A 20,651-nucleotide genomic window follows, 5' to 3' on the forward strand; every position below is an offset into this window, starting at 1 on the left:
TGATTTTATATATGCAGACATCATATTCTGCCTGACGGTACAACCGCGGTGGCATTTGACGAATTTTTCATTTCAGAAAGCATTTGGAAAGTTCATAACCACAGGAAGAGCACGTTATGCGCGAAGGCATATCAACATCAAAAGTATCAACTAGCCTATTACAAGGCAACATGGTGCCCTTAAATAATGTAATTGTTTTTCGCGAAGAAGAGGCAGTTTTTAAACCGGCTTCCGGTTCAAGCTTGGTCACCGGCCTGGCCTGATGGTTGCGGGTCATCCTGCGCCGCTTCAGCCTCCGTGTCCCTACCCAGTGGCTGGAAATCCACAGTTGTCCAGTCGATTCCCATTAATGCTTGAAAAACAGCTTCATCGTCGATCAGCAAGGACGGGTCAATATCGGGAGCGTAAGTATGCTTACGGATTGGAGGAATCAGATTTTCCGATTCATGGATTGGCGCAGCTATTCGCTTGTTCTGACTGTCGTATTGCGCTTGATAACGAGACAAGTCCGCTTCCTCAGCCAACTGACAAGCTAGTGGACGCACCTCCCGGTTTATGGCTCGTAGATCCGCTTCACCAAATTCTGATTCGTCTTCCTTCAAGTTGGGATAGCCCTGAGCCGCTTCAATAGGATCAAAATCCGGCACCCAGGCTTTTGCCCGGAATAAAGCATTGATTGCGCCGGTTCGAGCAGCAGATTTCTTTAGCTCTTCAATCCGGGCAGGAAGCACCGACAGTTTCATCAGAGTATCTTGAATCAAAGTAGGCGCTGGTTTGTTATGAGAGGCGGTACAGATGATCCGCTAGGCACCAGTATACAGTTGTTCAACTAATGTATAGGCGGCTTTTAGCTTCTTCCGTACATCTGACCCCAGGTGACCAATGCGTGTCCCTGAAATACCATAAAGGGTTAATAAACCGGCGACTTTGTCAGAAGGCAGAGCCAATTCAGTAGGAAAACTGGCTTACCAAAGATAGCAACAGTCATGGCATGCACGTGCCGCTTTATGCTGGTCAGTTCATCTGCCACTGGTTTTAGTGCAGCCTCAGCATCCTCTGCTTGTTTGATCAAAGCGGATTCTCAGTGGCCCAGTCTGCCTGTTTCTTCTTGAAGTTCTCCTTAAGTTGTTCCATGGCACTTAAAGCACTGGCCAATCCTTCTTTTGCTTTGGAGGTTTCAGCTTGTTGGGTTTTCAGGGCTTCTTGAAGATCGATGACTTGGTTCTCCTTCGTCTTCAGCTCCGCCTGCATGCATACAGATATATGCTTCAACAAATTGGTAGAAGGATTCAAGTACCAACCACATAACAAGTTATGCGCTTAGTACTTGGGGGCTAATGCATATTTGATCTAAAGCGGCCTCCGGTTTACATCTTCATCTTTCAATTATTTACAAATTCCCAAGATCAATACAAGTATTCAACTTGGCACTTGGGGGCTAATGGCTATTTGATCTTCATCTTTCAGTTATTTACAAAGTCCCAAGATCAATACAAGTATTCAACTTGGCACTTGGGGGCTAATGACTGTTTGGTCATATATATTCTGATGAGGCAGTTTCAGTTACTTAAAGTACCGGTTTAACTACGCTAAAGTTGAATCGGCCCTTGGGGGCTACATCAGCACATTTCAAAGCAACAAGATTGATATTATTTAAGTCCCGGTTTGAAAGAATATTCTAAACCGGCCCTTGGGGGCTAGGAGAGTCAGGAATGGAAGCATACAAGCAGGAAGGAGCGTATGGAAGTTACCTCATATTTGTCTTTCATCATATTAACTAGACCGGCTTCATAGTCACGGCTGGTATACAGCCAGTTCAGATAGCCGGAATGGATATCTTGGGCGTTCAGAGCAGAGTAAGTCGTCAGATCAGCGTTCCACTTGCCTTTACCAAAGGCAGCAAGTTCTTCCTTGGCAGAATGCTTGGATAAAGCGACAGGATTGTTTGGCTCAGTATGGCTAGTACCAGTAATGACAACCTCATCATCTTTTGTACCGCCGGTTTGCACTGGAGCTATTGGCTTGTTAGTAGGCTTTGCGGGACCGGTGGAGCCTTCAATCCAGATGGAACCTGTAGGCTGATGGGTAGGACCTGAGGTGTCAGTAGGTCTCTCTTCTGCAATAAGGTCGTCATCTTGCTGCGGTGGATCGTTGGGAATATCCTCAGGAATAGCCGCTTCAACATTGGGTGTCTTGTCTACTTCAAGAATGACGTCGTCTTCGGCCGCTTTGCCATGCGGGCTTTCTTGCTTGGCCTAGGTTTGGCCCTAAGAAGAATAACAAAATCAAATACAGAATATGTTCTAAGGCAATGTACTACAAATGTCACAATAAGTATAGCTTACCCAAGCACCGTTTTGAGCGGTGGGAGCTGAGTAGCCCATGATTCGCCAGAAGATGAGTGGGAAGTAACCTGATAATCAGAGTCAGATGGATTAAGAGGTTGACGAAAGCAGCCCGCTTTAGGACAAGCACTGACAAACAAATTAGAGACCTCGGAATGGCGTTTCCGAATCGGACTGTTCGGTAAACCGGCGGAGGTAACTACCTCGCCGTTGTGCCGGGTGGTGCGGCGAGCTTCGTGTTGTTGGGTCTTCATAAGAAGTTTAGGATCCAAATAAGCAAGAGGATGAGAAAATTTAACTTTCCGGTTTGCCTGACGGATTTTTTGTGAAGGCAAAGTTTCTGAATCGAAAGAGAGAATAGTTACCTCTGCGACATCCGCGTGGCTGGCTTCGGCATCATCCTGACAAATATTATCATCAATAAGACGGATGAAAAAGAAACCAAGTGAGTCAAGCTCTACCTCAAAGTCCGGATTATCCACCTCATTGTCAGGGGCCGGGTTAGAAGATGCAGTGGTTCTTTTCTTATGGGCAGTCTTCTTTACAACTTTAGTTTTCTGCCAGGTTGCTCTTTCCGGTTTGTCTGGTTTCTCTGGTTTCTCCTGCGGCAGTTTTTTTCTCCAAAACGGATCATCGCCCTGATCATGCAGACACTGATGTTAAAAACAATGACCAGACATATCAATAACAGATTCAGCAAAGAGAAAAATCAAAGTCTTACAGCTGGCGGTTTGTTGGTGGCACAGAAGGGAAGCAGGTCGGTTCTGGCGCAGATGTGTTCCGGTTCATTCAGTATCTTACGTACAACCTCTATGATTTCTTCACCAGAGAGCTGGAGTCTTGAGTGTCGCAGTGGGTCATTAACACGATCAGTATACTGGCACATCAAACCGGAGCGCAGGCTAAGTGGCAGTATGCTCCATGATATCCAACAGCGGGCAAGGTCAACCCCTGTTAAGCCGTTGGCCATAAAAGCTCTGAGCTTTGACAGCTGAGGAGCATATTTACTTCTCTCCTGTGCAGTCAATCTTTGTGGAGAAGGGTGTGTGTTGCTGAGCCGCTCCAGTCAAAAGCCGGGCAAGGGATTCTCACCAGCAGGGGAGGTGTCTTTGCAGTAGAACCATGTCTGATTCCATTCTTTGGGGTGGCTATGCAGTTTTGCGTGAGGGTATGTGACCTCTTTCCTTTTCTGAATCGCCACACCACCCAGCTCCGTATTGGAGCCGTCAGTAAATTCAGTACAACGGTTTAGATGGAATAGGTCTCTGAACAGTTCCACTGTGGGCTCCTCCTGAAAGAACGCTTCACAGAGCACTTGGAAGTGACACATATTTGTGACAGAGTTGGGGCCAGTATCTTGTGGATGGAGCTGAAAATCGGCTAAGACATCCCGGTAAAATTTAGAACCGGGCGGCTTAAAGCCCCGGGCTAAGTGATCTACGAAAACAACAACCTCTCCTTCTCGAGGTGTAGGAGGGCATTCTTTGCCAGGAGCCCTCCAATGGATTGTATCCTTGCTGTCTAAAGCACCAATCAGAACTAAATCGTCTAGTTCAGCCTCGGTGACGCGAGAAGGAACCCAATTGCACTCATACACTCGCTTGGCCATGATGGAATCTACAAGGTAAAAGATCCCGGTTCAAAAATGCATTGATATGTACAATGTTAAACCGGAAACAGCCCTATCTAAACCGGAGTTTCATGAAGCAACCTACATTTGGCGGTTCAACAAGGGGACTAATGGCATATACCGGTTCGGAAAATTTTCTATAAGGTTAAACCGCCTGACCTAAACATTGAAGCAATTGAGATTTCGGATGGTTAAGTATGCAGAAATAGGTTTCACAAGATCTTGTTATAGCATTGGATCTGAAGCAAGTTCAGAAAATAAGAAAAATAGTCGAAGACTTAAAAGCAGAGCGGAAGTGAATCAATGGGCAGATATATAGATGAGATCTAAGGACTAGAGCAGGAAACTACAGGCGGAGGCTAAAAGCTATTGCTACTCAGAGCAGGGTTTCACAGATCTATCCAGGAGTCTGGGTACGAGCATGAACAAGTGATTAACACGCCAAGAACAAGAAACCCTAGAACAGATCCATGTTAAGAAGAACAGAAGGCTTACCAGAATCAAGGAGGATGCGGAAAGCTACCACAGTGCTCTGGTGCGTTCAGGTTGATGCAGCGGCCCAAGACGGTGCAAAGGTTAATGACGGCGGCGGAGCTCCGAGGCTGGCGACGCGAGGAAGACGAAGAGAAAGGGGATGAAGGGGAGAAAGGAAATGACCCTTCGGTCCTATTTATAAGGCAAGGGACATGTGTCAGGCGCGTGAATCAAGGAACCACAAATCTTGGAAGCAGAGCTGTCGCCTCGGTCATTGCAAATCTATTAAATAAGAAGATATCATGGATGTTTTTCTTTATGACAGATGACGCCATGCCGGTTTACAACAACCAGAGAAGATGACGTCACGGCGGTTCAACAACTACAAGAAGATGTTGAAGAAGAATATTTTTTGCTAAGGATTGACATGAACCAGTTCAAATCAATCTGGGGCCTAATGTTGGGGATATTACTACTGGGCATAAACCGGCCTACCTGGGCTGGGTTAACGTCATCAGTAGTTCAAGGGTGTTAAAACCCAAGGAGGAAGATAAGGGCCCAAGGCCTGTAGTCGGTTTAAGACCTGTAGCCGTAAACCGGCCTGGTATGTAAACTTGTATTATAAGCTAGGAATAAGGAGAGACCAACCCGGATACAAGTATGAACCGGTGTAGGGACTCTGTGGACCGACGGGCGTCACCCGGGTATATAAGGGGACGACCCGGCGGCGGTTCAAGGACAACAGACAACAACTCGAGACATAGGCGAAGCTTGTTTGCTCCCTAGTCCTCGAAACCACATCAATTCCATCACAACTGGAAGTAGGCTTTTACCTTCCTCGAAGGGGCCGAACTAGTATAAACTCTCTTGCGTCCTTGTGTCCGCTTTAACTCCTTCAAGCTAACCCGTCGCGATGGCTCCACGACTAAGTCCTTTCTCTAGGACATCTGCCGTGACAAAACCACGACAAGTGTTTCAGTGAAGACATGTTAAGGTTGAGCTTCACCTAGAGTAAGCAGCTACACTCCTTCACAACTGAACAATGGACTATGCCTTGAATTGTCAGTTTGGCGTAAAGAAGCTTCAACACATGTCTTACTGGTACTGGGCTGCCGAAGGCTGATCCCTCGGGTGGAGCATATAAGTCACACTCCTGGCCTATTCATGAGCTTACTAGAGATCACCCAAATCTCATAGACTATGACCAGCAGTCAGGCTCACATAGGTGTGTTCCTCCAAAGATCACTCTGTAGGAAAGCATCTTGCTTACATAAGCTTTGGAACTCATTAAGACAATAGTCATCCTACCATACAATATTGAGAGTATTGCATCTCCAACCGAGTTGGTTAGTATAGTTACTCTCCTCAATTCACCACTGGCTTGTTTTCCCAGGTCCTACTTCACGGGATCTCCGATCACATAGGTTGGGTTACCACCATGGCAACTCATGTGGGTCTCATACCCATCTCCCTTGATGCATTATCTATCACAACACATGATAGCCCTTTCGTAAAGGGATCTGCCAGATTCTTAGCCGTATGGACATAGTCCAACGCTATCACTCCGAAGTTTCTTAATTTTCTGACAACTTTTAATCTCATTCTTATGTGTTTGTTGGACTTCATGTTGTCCTTTGAACTCTTCACCTTGGTGATGACAGTCTGATTGTCACAGTTCATAAGGATAGCCGGAACCAGTGTATCAACCAATGGCAAGTCCATCAAAAGATCTCGAAGCCATCCTGCTTCAACACCAGATGTGTCTAATGCTGTTAATTCTGCTTCCATTGTCGATATCATTAAGATATTTTGCTTGCAAGACTTCTAGGAAACAGCGCCACCTCCAAGAGTAAACATATATCCAGTTGTGGTCTTCATCTCATCAGCATCAGAGATCCAATTCGCATCACTATACCCTTCAAGTACCGGCGGGTCTCCGGTACAGTGAAGTCCATAGTTCATAGTACCTTTCAGATAGTGTATAACTCGTTCAACAGCATGCCAATGTACATCACCCAGTTTGGAAACAAACCGGCTCAGTTTACTCACAGCAAACGCGATGTCAGGCTTCGTTGCGCTCGCTGGGTACATAAGTGAACCTATGATTTGAGAGTATCTCAATTGATCTATAGCCATGCCTTTGGACTTTCGAATCAACACGCTAGGATCATATGGTGTTTGAGATTGTGTGCAATCCGAATATCCAAAATGACTCAACACCTTCTTAACATAGTGGGATTGCCGAAGTGTAATCCCACCCTCATTATCTCTCAGCAGCTTGATGTTCAAGATAACATCAGCCACACCAAGGTCTTCCATCTCAAAGTTCTAAGACAGAAACGACTTGACCTCCTCAATGACTTTGAGGTTGGTTCCGAATATCAGTATGTCATCAACATACAAGCACATTATAACTCCTTCGCCCCCACCATGGCGATAGTATACACATTTGTCAGCCTCATTAACAACGAAACCAACAGATGTCAGAGTTGTATTGAACTTATCATGTCATTGCTTAGGTGCTTGCTTCAGGCCATATAAAGATTTCAGCAACCTACACACCTTTCTTTCCTGACCATCTATCATAAAGCCATCTGGCTGTTGCATGTAGATTTCCTCGTTTAGCTCTCCATTCAGGAAAGTCGTCTTAACATCCATCTAGTGGACGAGAAGACCATGCGAGGCCGCCAACAAGAGTAGTACTCGAATGGTGGTCAGTCTAGCCACATGTGAATAAGTGTCAAAGAAATCTTCCTCTTCTTTCTGGTCATAGCCCTTGGCCACAAGCCTAGCCTTGTACTTTTCAATCGTACCATCGGGCCTAAGCTTTTTTTTGAACACCCACTTACATCCTAATGGTTTGCAACCATAGGTACGCTCATTGATCTCCCATGTCCCTTTAGCCATGATGGAATCCATCTTTCTACGGACCGCATCCTTCCAGTAGCCAGCTTCTGGAGAGGCATACGCTTCTGAAATAGAAATGGGAGTATCATCCACGAGGTACACGAAGAAATCATCACCAAAGGTCTTTGCAGTCCTTTGTATCTTGCCCCTACCAAGGGTTTCCTCGTCATCTTCCTCAGGATTTTCATCATGTGTTTGTTCATAATAATCCATAGGAATGGCAGGCTTAGGAGTCTCCTCAGATTCCTGTCTAGAAGTGCTTTGCATATCTCTCATAGGAAAAATATCCTCAAAGAATGTAGCATCCTTAAACTCCATAATTGTACCGACCTTCTGGTCAGGTACCTCAGATTTCACTACTAGAAATCTATAGCCAACGATGTTCTTAGTGTAGCCCAAATTAACGCAGTCCACAGTCTTGGGGTCCAAGCTTATGCTTTTTGGGGATCGACACATTGACTGTCGCCAAACAGCCCCAAGTACGCAAGTACGAGAGTGTTGTCCTTCTCTTCACCCATTTCTCATAGGGAGTGATCTCATTATCCTTTGTCAGAACTTCATTCAGGACATGACATGCTGTCAATATAGCCTCCACCCACCATGCCTTGGATAAATCCAATGTATCTAACATGACGTTAACCAAATTAGTTAGAGTATGATTTTTCCGCTCGGCAACCCCGTTTGATTGGGGTGGATAGGGAGGCGTCCTCTCATGAATAATGACATGTTCCGCACAAAAGGAATCAAACTCACTCGAGAAGTACTCTCCACCACGATCTGACAGGACTCGTTTAATTTTCTTTTCAACTTGATTCTCAACTTCTGCCTTATAGATTTTAAAGTAGTGTAGAGCCTCATCTTTAGTATTTAACAGATACACATAGCAATATCTAGTGGAATCATCTATCAATGTCATGAAGTATTTCTTTCCACCTTTGGTCAACACACCATTCATCTCACAAAGATTAGAATGTATGAGTTCTAATGGTGGCAAGTGTCTCTCCTCCACGGCCTTGTGAGGCTTGCGAGGTTGCTTAGCTTGCACACATGAAAGGCACTTAGAACCTTTGGCTAGGGTAAAACTCGGGATTAAATCCAACTTGGCTAGTCGCGTCATAACACCGAAACTAATGTGGCAAAGACGTGAATGCCAAACTTCAGATTCATTAACATTCGAATGAATATGGTTCACGACTTTATTACAAAAATCTGTGAGGGAAAGGCGGAACATCCCTTCGCTCTCATAACCTTTTCCAACAAAGAGTCCACATTTCGTAACAACTAATTTATTAGACTCGAAAACCAACTTAAACCCTTCTCTACATAGAAGGGAGCCACTAACGAGGTTCTTCTTGATGGCGGGGACATGCTGCACGTTCTTCAGCTGCATGATCCTTCCCGAAGTAAACTTCAGATTGACCGTGCCAACACCATGAACAGAAGCACTCGCGCCATTCCCCATCAATACGGACCCGTGGCCTGTGACTTGATAAGAAGTGAACAATGAAATGTCAGCACACACATGAACGCCTACACCAGTGTCCACCCACCAATCGACGGGCTGAAACACTGAAAAAAGTAAATAAATTACCGTACCCAGATGCACCATCCTCATTGTTGCCCACAATCATGTTGACAGACTTGGAGTCCTGTCCTGGCTTCTTGTACTTGTTAGGGCACTTGTTTACCCAGTGTTCAAATGAACCACAAGTAAAGCAGTCCCTCATCCTTCTTGTTCTTCTTGAAAGTCTTCTTACCCTTCTTTTTAGAGTCAGTATTGTGTTGGACACTGTTCTTTCCCATGGGCTTGTGGAAATTATGGTTTCTCTGGTTAACCATGTTGGCAACAGAAGTTCCTTCGACCCCTTTTCCGTGCGAGTCCTTTGCCCTTGAATTCTGCTCAACACTCAGATGGCCAATGACATCCTTCACAGAGAATTCATGCCTCTGATGTTTCAGAGTGGTGGCAAAGTTCCTCCAGGAATTAGGGAGCTTAGTGATTATGCAACCCGCGACAATTTTGCCCGGTAAATCGCACTTAAGAAGCTCGAGCTCCTTAACAAGGCATATTATCTCATGAGCTTGCTCCAGCACAGGACGATTTTCAACCATCTTGTAATCGTGGAACTGCTCTATAATATACATCTCACTCCCGGCATCGGCGGCCCCGAACTTATATTCGAGTGCCTCCCACAAGTCCTTGGCGACATGCACATGTAAATATGCATCGACAGTTTATCTCCGATCACGCTAAGAACTGCTCCGAGAAACACAACAGTGGCCTCCTTGAACGCCTTCTCCTGTTCAGGAGCAATCGTTCCCGTGGAGACACCGGTGACCCAGAACACATTCATAGCCGTGAACCATAAAGTGGTCTTAGTCCGCCGACGCTTACAATACGTACCGGTAAACTTATCCGGTTTCGTGCAGCGGCAAAGCCACTAGCCGAAAAATTCCTACACATAATAGGTTTTTGGATTGCTGTGTAAATAGGCAATTTTTCGACTAATTTAATCCATAAATAAACCACTAGCATGGTATTGACTGAATTGACGACGTACTGACTCTGATCTAAACATGCACATACTAAGCAAACAGTAGACAAATCTACACATACTGCTAGTACTGCTAATACAAAAATGAACATGAGCGGGATAAACGCGTTATACCCTCCAGTAGGCCAGGCAGAAGCCGCCACGGCGGTGGCGGCAGCAGCGGTGTCCTTGGCGGCCTTCTTGTCGGCCTCGAGCTTCTCGGTGGCGGCACGTTCAACGTTGGTGGACATGGTGATGACGCCGGTGACGCGGACATATAGGAAGTAGACGAACAACGAGTAGTCGCGTAGTCGCTTCTCAAAAACCTATTCGTCCCTCTCCAGTACATGAACCAGAGGGACGGGGTTTTGGAGACCTGCTCTCCCGTCGACCGTGTGCGCGGCGGACGGGATGGAGTCAACGGCAGCAGTAGCAGCAAAAGAACAACGGTGGGCGTGCGCGTGAGCAGATGCGATCTGATCATGGCGTCTAGGGTTGGGAGACACCGCGCACTTATATATGCGCAGCCGCGTGAGAGACGTGGGCTCGACCCACGTCCGAGTCCGTGACAGCCCACGATCCGACGTTTCAGATCATGGCCCAGCTGTCAGAAACTCTCTGTTAGTGACTGACAAAAATAAGCGCGTAGGTGTGAGCTCGGCTCGGCTCAATCCCGCAACCCGCGGCGAGGCGGACGGAGGAGGAGCGCGTGAGGGCCTCTTCTCTTCTCAATCTCTAATAACATGTGGAAGACAATCCCTTATAAAGAGGTCCAACTCCTTCTCCACTAACCGGGTGGGACTAAACTTTCCACTACACCTAGTGCCAATAAATCCACATGGACCCTTAGAGATTTTCAGAAATTTCTATATGGGTCTAAAGCCCATCTCAAATTTCAGCAATTGATGGCATATTTTTATAGAAGAAAACATTTGAGCACCCGCGGCAGAGTCTAGACTCAAACCGGGGTGGGCATCTTGCGCTCCAGCAAAGCTAACTAATAGAGCAGCGCTCTGTTCTCTCCATGTTGGTATAGGAAGATATAAAAAATGGTGAATTGAGCATAGCGGATTATTAGCTTTTCTATTGTGGAACCAGCTCATCAGGGTTTAAGTCCTAGATTTGAAATTGGTGATCGCATTTTTTAGATTTATTTTATTTCTGGCAACATTCGTTTAGTGAGAGATGACGTTTTTGTAGACAATGAGGCGTTTGTGGTGACGATGCCAGCTCAGTCTCTCAGGTGTACTTATAGAGATAAGGTGTGTATTTCATATGGATAAGTGTATATGTATGTAGTGCATGTGAGCATCTTTGTTTGTACTGTAAAAAGAATGAGAACAGAGAGAAAAAAGCCCCCTTGTCTGAATTCTTACAGGAAAATGAGTCCTTAAACCCGGGTCAGTGACAGCTTCAACTAAGTTGTCTACCACTAGACCACATGAGAGTTCTTTAAAAAAATTATAGTGTCTTTTTCTAAGAAAAATAAGGGAAGAGAATAGGAAAAAACAACATAATACCTGAGGGAACTTATTGTCACTAACTTTTCTTTTCGAGGGGATTTTTTTTGCACAAAGTGGCTTCTAAAGGGGCGGATCAACCTATAACCGATTGGGGAAAATGCCCCCACTCGATTTCGGGCCCATCAATGCTAGGCTTGTAGAGCACATGTAGGCCAAATCCTATTCGGCGTCCGTTGCGCCCGATACAGCTATTTCCATAATCGGGCGCACACCCCCTCTCTTCGTTCGCTACTAACGGGCCGGCCCATCACAACGTCCGCTATAGGTTTTTATAGCGCAAAAGAGACCGCTCTCGACAGAGAATCGAACCCCCGACCTAACAATACGTGAGACGACTCAACAACCACCGCGCCACAAAGCTTGATGTGATAATATACATCTTTTCTACACTTTCTTCTTTCGCCTTTTCAGTATGAAACTATGGCAAGCTGTTTCACCAAACAACAATTAACCAGGTTGAATGCACAATTATGGTAAGCCATCTCAACAAAACGACTAAATGCAAAACTATGGTTATTTATTTTCTTTAAACAGATTGAGCGCAAAACTATGGCAAGTTGTTATTTCAGCATAGCAGTGAAATTAATAGCGAAAACGAATTAGACATCCAACGCTATTCGAACTCGCACGATGTCTCAATATAAATGCATATGTGCCATGGGAGAGAATTGATAGTCGCACTCTCCAAAAGAACGGTGCCAAGGATATCAAGGTGGCGCGACGTGACAGAGGGACGACATTGTAGTGTAGCGTACTGTTTGATCGAGTTGATTACCGCGCTCCAGAGATGAATGACGACAACGTGTTTGCGCGGAGGCATGCAAGAAGCATTTTGGCGGACAGTGAAGGTGTTTGACGCGCTGAGGAAAGGGAGTTTCCGCCTGCTATGTTGACTCACCGGCCGATCTCGCATTTTGGTCATTTGGTAAGGGTTTTGTATCCGTATACATGGGTCTTTGATGACTTTGAGTGGAGTAGTACCATTAAGTTTAGTATGTGTTGATCTAGTGGATTTATGAACATAACGCCTATACAGTTCGATCTCAAACCATGTTTATCATGCCATGATAGTGTGAATTGCACAATTTCATAGGCTAATGTTTATTATTTTGTATTATCGTGTTTATGGGAGATGCTACTATTAAACATAAGAACCCTGGTCCAGTTTCCACCATAAGCCAAAACATCTTTTATTTGTTCTTTACTTTTGGTTATTATTTATTCTAAAATACGAAAATATTTTATCTATTAGTCTCTACCCATTACTTGTTGCAACTAGCAAGGCTAATGCAATTGACAACTATACTAGGCTTGTTAGGACACACGTACATTAAAAAAAATCCAGTGCGCTTCAAGATATTCCTTGAAATTATTTCCTATGTTCAATAAACTTTTCATAAGTTCCAAGCAGACTAAGAATGCTTTAATCCGCTTGACTAGAACTTGCCATTAGAGGTTTGCTTGAGATTCTCCATATACACGAGAAACATTTTTTTATACATATTTAACATTTTTTTAAATGCTTGATTAACATTTTATAAATGTTTTATGTAAAGTTTTTATGTAATATATACTTAAAATATTTATAATATAAACAAAAGTAAAAAGAAAGAAAACAAAATAAATAAATAAACGAGGCTGTGGACGCGCGCGCGCCTGGATCCGCCCATCTCGCGCTTGCCTTCCCCCTACCTCTCGCTACCCTGGGCCAAGGGCCGCGGTTTTTTTTTTGCGAGCTGTAAGTCCAGCTCGCCTATGGCGCCGTACTAAATTGGCAGGCCCAAGAAACGTAGCTTTCTCCCTCGCTTCCTTTCGATCTTTCGTTTGTTTTAATATATTTTTCTTGTACATTTAAACTTTTTTATATTTTGAAAGGGCGGTGCTAAGCATCGGCCGGCAGATCTTAAAAGATCCGCCGTCTCGCGAGCCGTCGAATTTGCTGCATTGAGCGATCGAGCATCACCTTTTATCATTGCAACACATGTCATGTTGCAGAAAATTTCTGCAACATAGGTCCTATTGTAGAAATTTTTGCAAGATATTCTTTTGTAACAAAGGTCTTGTTATAATTTTTTTTGCAACAAAGGTCTCGTTACAAATTTATTTTTTCTGCAACAGAGGTCTTGTTGCAGTTTTTGCAACAGGACTTGCTGCAGAAACTCATAGTAGCCGACAGTGAGCAACAAGCAGGGGGACGTAGACCGAAAGAAAGAAAAAGGGAACCGCTTGGGCAGGACACGCGTCGTACGGATGAGTCGGCGGATGCTCGCGTGCGATTCGCGGGTCTATGCCAAGCGTTTTCCATTTCGAAATGTCCTAACATATAAGTATTTGTATTGAAATTGTTTATGCAGTGTTGAAAGAATGTTTATACTGTGTCAAAAACTGTCCACACAACTTTTAAAATATATCGATGGAATTAAAAAAATACATTAAAAAATGTTCACACATTTCAAAAAAGTGTTTTTGACATAAAAAGTTTCTGTTGTTTTTCTGTTGTAAAACAAATGTTTGCATAATTCAGAAAAAAATGTTTCATACAATTTAAGAAATGTTCACACATTTCAGAAAAAATGATCTTGATATTTTTGAAAAAATGGTTATTGAATGTAGAAAATGTGCACATCATTAAATAAAATGTTTATACAACGTTCATGAATTTTTTTATAAAAAATTATGCAATTTAAAAAATGTTTCAAGTAGTTTAGAAAAATGGTTATTCCATTAAAATGAGCAATGTGTATTTAGAAAAGGTTGCCATGTATTCAATAAAGTTTTCAAAACATATTTTTTTCGAAAATGTACATTATGTATTTAAATAATGTCCAACTTGTATCAAAAAATTGTTTCAGGCGTGCACTAAAAATGTACATTGTTTACCGAGAAAAAGTAAACATGTGTAAAAAAATCCGATGAAAACTGACAAAGAAACAAAAAAAAGCAAAAGGAAACAAGGAAACCCAAGAAAGAAATAAAGAAAACCAAAGTATAATCTAGAAAGAAAGAAAAATGGAAGAAAACCCGTGAAAAAGCTAAGAAAACCAATTATAATAAAAAACATTGGAAAAAACCTGTAGAAAATCAGAAAAGAGCAAACCAACTGCGACGTAAAGCCATAGTGACGCTACGGGCGAGACATAGCTATCGGGTGGGTTGAGTGGGGGCTACATGTGGAGAGCTCGTCGCCAGCGCCTTCAGCGCCCGCTAGCGAACCCAGCGCCCGCTGCGTCGCTTGCATGGGCTTGGCCCAGCAACGTGCGCTGGCTCCCGCTCGCTAGCCGCACACTCGATCGCTCGATCGCTTTTTTTTTTCTCTTCCCCAGAATTGCTACATTATGTCATGATTTCTCTTAGGAAAAAACCAACAGGTTTTCTACAGTACATACTCTGGTTCTTAGGACAAAGTTCATTGAATTCGAAAAAAAGTTCACCGAATTTGCAAAAAAGTTCATCAGTTTTGGAAAAAAAATTGTCGAATACGAAAAAAAGTTCATCAAATTTGAAAAAAGTTCATCGAATTTAAAAATGGTTCATCGAATATGAAAAAAGTTTATCAATTTTGAAGAAAAGTTCTTCAGATTTGAAAAAAGGTTCATTGATTTTGAAGAAAAGTTCATTGGATTTTAAAAAAGGTTCATCAAATTCGAAAAAAAGTTCATCGGATTCAAAAAAAGTTCATCAAATACGAAAAAAGTTCATCAAATTTGAAAAAAGTTCATCGAATTTGAAAAAAGTTCATCGAATTTAAAAAAAGTTCATCGAATTTTAAAAAAAATCATCTAATATGAAAAGAAGTTCATCGATTTTGAAGAAAAGTTCATCGGATTTGAAAAAAGTTCATCGAATTTGGAAAAAAGTTCATCGGATTCAAAAAAAGTTCATCGAAGTTAAAAAAAGTTCGCCAGATTTGAAAAAAAGTTCATCGATTATGGAAAAAGTTCATTGAATTTGTAAACAAAAAGTTCGTCCATTTTCCGGAAAAAAGTGAAGAATTTTTTTCTCGAATTTTAAAAAAAGGAAAAAGAAAAACGTGTCTAATAGAAGGAAAAAGTTCATCGATTATGGAAAAAATGACTATGGCAAGCCATCTCAACAAGTTTACGAACAATAATGACTATCAATTCTCTCCCATGGCACATATGCATTTATATTGAGACATCGTGCGAGTTCGAATAGCGTTGGATGTCTAATTCGTTTTCGCTATTAATTTCACTGCTATGCTGAAATAACAACTTGCCATAGTTTTGCGTTCAATCTGTTTAAAGAAAATAAATAACCATAGTTTTGCATTTAATCGTTTTGTTGAGATGGCTTACCATAAATGTGCATTCAACCTGGTTAATTGTTGTTTGGTGAAACAGCTTGCCATAGTTTCATACTGAATTTGTTTACTGAAATGACTTGTCATAGTTTTGCACTCAATATTTTTACTAAAATAGTTTATCATTATTTTACATTCAATCAGCTTGCCATCATTTTGTACTAAACTTATAGATGTGTTTGCCGAAATAATTAGAAAAAAAACACTATTTTTTTTTCTGAAAAACAATCACTACTAATTTATGCACACAAAAAAGGCTCTACTAATGTGTTGGTCCTACACATCAGTGGAGATCGCTGACAAATTACTTTTCTTTAGTATCGTTTTCTGCAAAACACTGCTGCCAGACACGAACGTGTTTGCAATGAAAAATAAATAGGCCTTGCAAAGCTATCGATTCCAGGACAAAGTCACACAATGCTACATTTCCATCGACATGCAACTTGCTAGTGCGAAGTAACCATGACCTGTGCGTCACATGATTCAGGTCACGCTACGCAAAAGCAAAATGTGGGAAATCATTGCTAATTATTCGTCTCAAGATAACTTATATATTACCTTAATTATGTCAAAAGAAATGATTTTATTTTTTGGTACCCCGAGATCATGGAACAATTGTTCTATGGTAATTTTCTATTATTATTTTTGGACAAAGGTAATTTTCTATTATTATACGTACAGAATATACAGAGAGTCTCAATAAAGATTGCATCAACCAATTCCTTTTCCAGGCCACAAAGGAAATAGAAGGATAATCAATTTTTCATGTTCACAGATGAACGGTGCACCAGTTTTTCGCGAATATGCAAAGTTTGCGTATCGCATTGACAGAAGAAATAGAATGAGTACAAATAGAGGTACAACACATGATACAAACGCAGCAGACGTGAACATGATGCCTGAAGCAGATAGAGACAAGGAATGTTCGGCCCGAATGGAGGATACAACATAGCTAAACCTACCATGCGCGACCCAAGGGCGGCAATGCCGAACCAACAAGAGCACCAGCATCTCCAGAACCAAAATAGGGGACACCGCGAGGGAGCAAGATAACGCCTCCAAGAAGGAGGACGCCGAGACACCGTCGCCATCCAGTCCGAAGGAACCAGACTTAGGGTTTCCCCTGAGCTCGAAGAGGGGCGCAGCCGCAGACCTTTACAGTGCCTCCAAGAAGAAACCGGACCTAGGGTTTCCCCTCAACAGTGCACCAGTTCTTGAGTTGTTCTGCCTTTTGTGGTTTAATGTGCATCATAGTGATCTTGAGTAGTTATTTCATGTTGAAACTCCGGTTATTGGTGCTGTGGACAGCATTCCTGAAAATCTTGTCATTTCGTTGTGTCCATAAACTCCAACATCCCATGATGATGATATCCAATCCAATATCATTGAGAAGCATCATTAGGGCCAGTTGCAATTCACCAGATAAATGATCATCATACTATATTCTGTCCTAGTAGAGGTAAAATGTCCACCTTCTTATCTGTCATGAGAAGTCATTAAAACTCTATACGCGGTATGAAATTGTACGAACGGTCCATCTGCGACAACTCGAACTTCACGAATTTTTTCCTTTCGGACACAATCATTAAAGCTGAATGAATGGCCAAGGATTCATGCATTCTAGGTTTTGAGCTTAAACATCAGACACAAAGTAAACAATAAAGGAGCGTCACATGCAGGTTGATAGCCTGATCACATGTTCTCAGTGTTTGCCTGTCCAAATGAAAAAATGTCAACAAAATTTTCCTCTGGTCGATCTGCCTTTATGTACAGAAGAATCACGAGATCCCTGTAAAATTAGTTGCAGATGGCCTTTCGATTGATTCTCGTGGCTCAGCACAGTGTTGCCGTCACTTTTCCCTTTGGCTGAAGAAGACAGTAATGGTGGTGTGCCTGTTTTCACAAGACGCCAATACTCTTGCTTATAAGTTATCTACTCATGCCTCTATACGTGATAATTTTGACCAGGAGCTGTTAAAGAGCGGGCATGGCATGCTGTGGTTCACGAAACGTCAGGTGAGCCTCCACTCGACCAATATCACCTTGCTTATCAGGGTAAAATTGTTGGCTTGACATTTCAGTTCTCAAGGATTTACGTGTTAGGTTTCACCAATATCACCATTGCAGTGTACTGTACTATATGTTCCAAAAGGAAAAATTGTTTGACTGATTGTTTCCAGATTCAGATGATATATTTTCTCACATATTTTCTCTGCTGCATTACCAATTCTAGGTTCCAGAACGACCTCGAGGTGCAGCAGTTGAAAGCAATCTCCCTGGAGATCCCATCAACAGCAAGCAAGAGCCACAGCAAGCTGCCTCACGATCCAAGGAAATGCAAGCTGGGCTCCCGGGTCTGCCCGGAGAGGCCGTGCAGAAGCATCAGGGACAGGGTGCTGTCACGCGCCTTCTCGGAGGAGCTGGAGTCGCTGATGCACTCTGGCAGCCACATCTTCTTCGACCCCCGCGGCCGGGTGATCCACCTGTGGAACAAGATCTTCCTCACGGCGTGCCTGCTCTCGCTCTTCGTCGACCCGCTGTTCCTCTACCTGACCGGAACCCAGCAGAACATGTGCATCGAGTTCAAGCACTCGCTGGCGCTCATGCTCTCCGTCATACGGTCGCTGCTGGACGTGTTCTACGCGGCCCACATCTGCCTCCGCTTCCGGACGGCGTTCATCGCCCCGTCTTCCCGTGTGTTTGGGAGAGGAGAGCTCGTGATCCAGCCATACAAGATCGCCATGAGGTATCTATCACGGGCCTTCTGGTTTGATCTCATCACCGCGCTGCCTCTACCACAGGTAACGGACGGTTACATCCAGTGCTCTTTGCCATGAATCGCAAGAACTGAAATGCTCTGCACAAATCTTCTGTAACTTTGTGTGTTTCTCCTCGGTATCCACAGTTCGTGATCTGGGTCGTCGTGCCTATGCTGAAGGAATCCGCCACGGCAAACCGGAAGGATATCCTCCGGTTCAGCATCATCTTCCAGTACCTCCCGCGGCTCTTCCAGATCTTCCCGCTCACGAGGCAGATCGTCATGGCGACTGGAGCCATGACGGAGAACGCATGGGCCAGCGCGGCGTATAACCTCATACTCTACATGCTGGCAAGCCACGTGCTGGGAGCATTGTGGTACCTCTTCTCGGTGCAGAGGCAGGAGGCGTGCTGGAGAGAGGCGTGCAATCTGGAGGGCCCCATGTGTCGGACCGAGTTCTTCGACTGCAACACCGTCAGTAGCAACAGGACCATCTGGTACGAGCTGAGCAACATAACGAGATTGTGCACTCCGGACAATAGTTTCTACCAGTTTGGGATTTACGCGGAGGCCTTCAACTATAAGCTCACCACGTCGGCCTTCACCCAGAAGTACTTCTACTGCTTCTGGTGGGGACTCAAGAACCTCAGGTTTGAAATTACTCCATGCATGCACGCTACACTGTAGTATGTATCATTTACATATTGGCCATGTTTCTAACTAATACAAAAATGTTTCAGTTGCCTGGGACAGAATCTGGCGACGAGCTTGTACATTGGAGAGATAAGCTTTGCAATCGTCATTGGCATCCTTGGGCTTGTATTGTTTGCCCTGCTCATTGGCAACATGCAAGTAAGATCTCCTTGCTTCCACTCCATCAATCTTGCAGCAAACAATAAACGAGAAGTTGTAGAAGAACTGACATTTCTAGTATTTTTGTCTTTGCAGTCGTATCTTCAAGCGACGATGATCCGACTGGAGGAGTGGCGGACGAAGCGGACGGACATGGAGCGGTGGATGCACCACCGGCAGATACCCCAGCCGCTGAAGCAGTGCGTGAGGAGGTACCAGCAGTACAAATGGGTGGCCACCCGCGGCGTGGACGAGGAGGCCTTGCTCAAGGACCTCCCCATGGACATCCGCCGCGACATCAAGCGCCACCTCTGCCTCGACCTCGTCCGGCGAGTGCCACTGTTCGACGAGATGGACGAGCGGACGCTGGAGGCCATCTGCGAGCGGCTGCGGCCGGCGCTCTACACCCGTGGCACGCGGCTGGTGCGCGAGCTGGACCCCGTGGACTCGATGCTCTTCATCATCCGAGGGTACCTCGACTCGTACACGACGCAGGGGGGGCGGTCCGGGTTCTTCAACTCGTGCCGCATCGGGGCAGGGGAGTTCTGCGGGGAGGAGCTCCTGACGTGGGCGCTGGACCCGCGGCCTTCCGAGTACCTGCCGCGGTCCACGCGCACCGTGCGGGCCGTCTCCGAGGTCGAGGCGTTCGCGCTCGTCGCGGAGGACCTCCGGTTCGTGGCGTCGCAGTTCCGGCGCCTGCACAGCGCGCGGATCCGGCACAGGTTCCGGTTCTACTCGCACCAGTGGCGGACGTGGGCGGCGTGCTTCATCCAGGCCGCGTGGCGCCGGCACAAGCGACGCCGCGCGTCCATGGAGCACATGATGCCACAGGCAGGCGACGGGCGGGCGGGAGGGAGCGTGAGGTGCCGACGGCACAGCTGCGACGGCAAGGCGCTCAAGAAGCCCATGGAGCCGGATTTTACGGTGGAACAAGAGATCTAAATTGTAGGGACCGCCTATTCTTGAGGAGATAGCTGAAAACGTTTTCAGTTTCAATCGATTGTATAGGAACCGTTGGATAGGAAACGGACTGACATATCTTCTCTTCTACCTCCAAACGTTGACTGGTCAATCCTGTTGCAAACCGCCGCATTGCATCCGGGGGACAGACCTGGTGTCCTTGACGTATCCCCCTTGTTTCCTTTGCGAGAGAGATCCGGCGATGGCAGCAGCTCAGGCCAACTCCACCGCGCGACCTCAAACGAACGTCTGCTTTGCCTGGAATCGGTCCATTTGGGTAAAGCGATGGGATCGTGTTCGGGCCTGTCATGAGATGCGGTGGTCGTGCGCCCAGCGCGCGGCCACAT

The 20,651-nt window shown here is 44.7% G+C and overlaps 1 protein-coding gene across 1 annotated transcript; it reads left to right on the forward strand.

Annotated features, from left to right (window-relative positions):
* Positions 1-17,692: 17,692 nt before the first annotated feature.
* On the forward strand, positions 17,693-20,412 carry LOC119317184 (protein CNGC15b-like). The gene is made up of 5 exons (XM_037591606.1): positions 17,693-17,750; positions 17,968-18,535; positions 18,640-19,142; positions 19,233-19,344; positions 19,441-20,412. Exons 1-5 carry the CDS (start codon positions 17,722-17,724, stop codon positions 20,284-20,286), a joined length of 2,058 nt encoding a protein of 685 aa, XP_037447503.1. The 5' UTR covers positions 17,693-17,721; the 3' UTR covers positions 20,287-20,412.
* The last annotated feature ends 239 nt before the right edge of the window (positions 20,413-20,651 follow it).

This window comes from Triticum dicoccoides, chromosome 6A, assembly GCF_002162155.2.
Source record: "Triticum dicoccoides isolate Atlit2015 ecotype Zavitan chromosome 6A, WEW_v2.0, whole genome shotgun sequence".
Classification (NCBI taxonomy): domain Eukaryota; kingdom Viridiplantae; phylum Streptophyta; class Magnoliopsida; order Poales; family Poaceae; genus Triticum; species Triticum dicoccoides.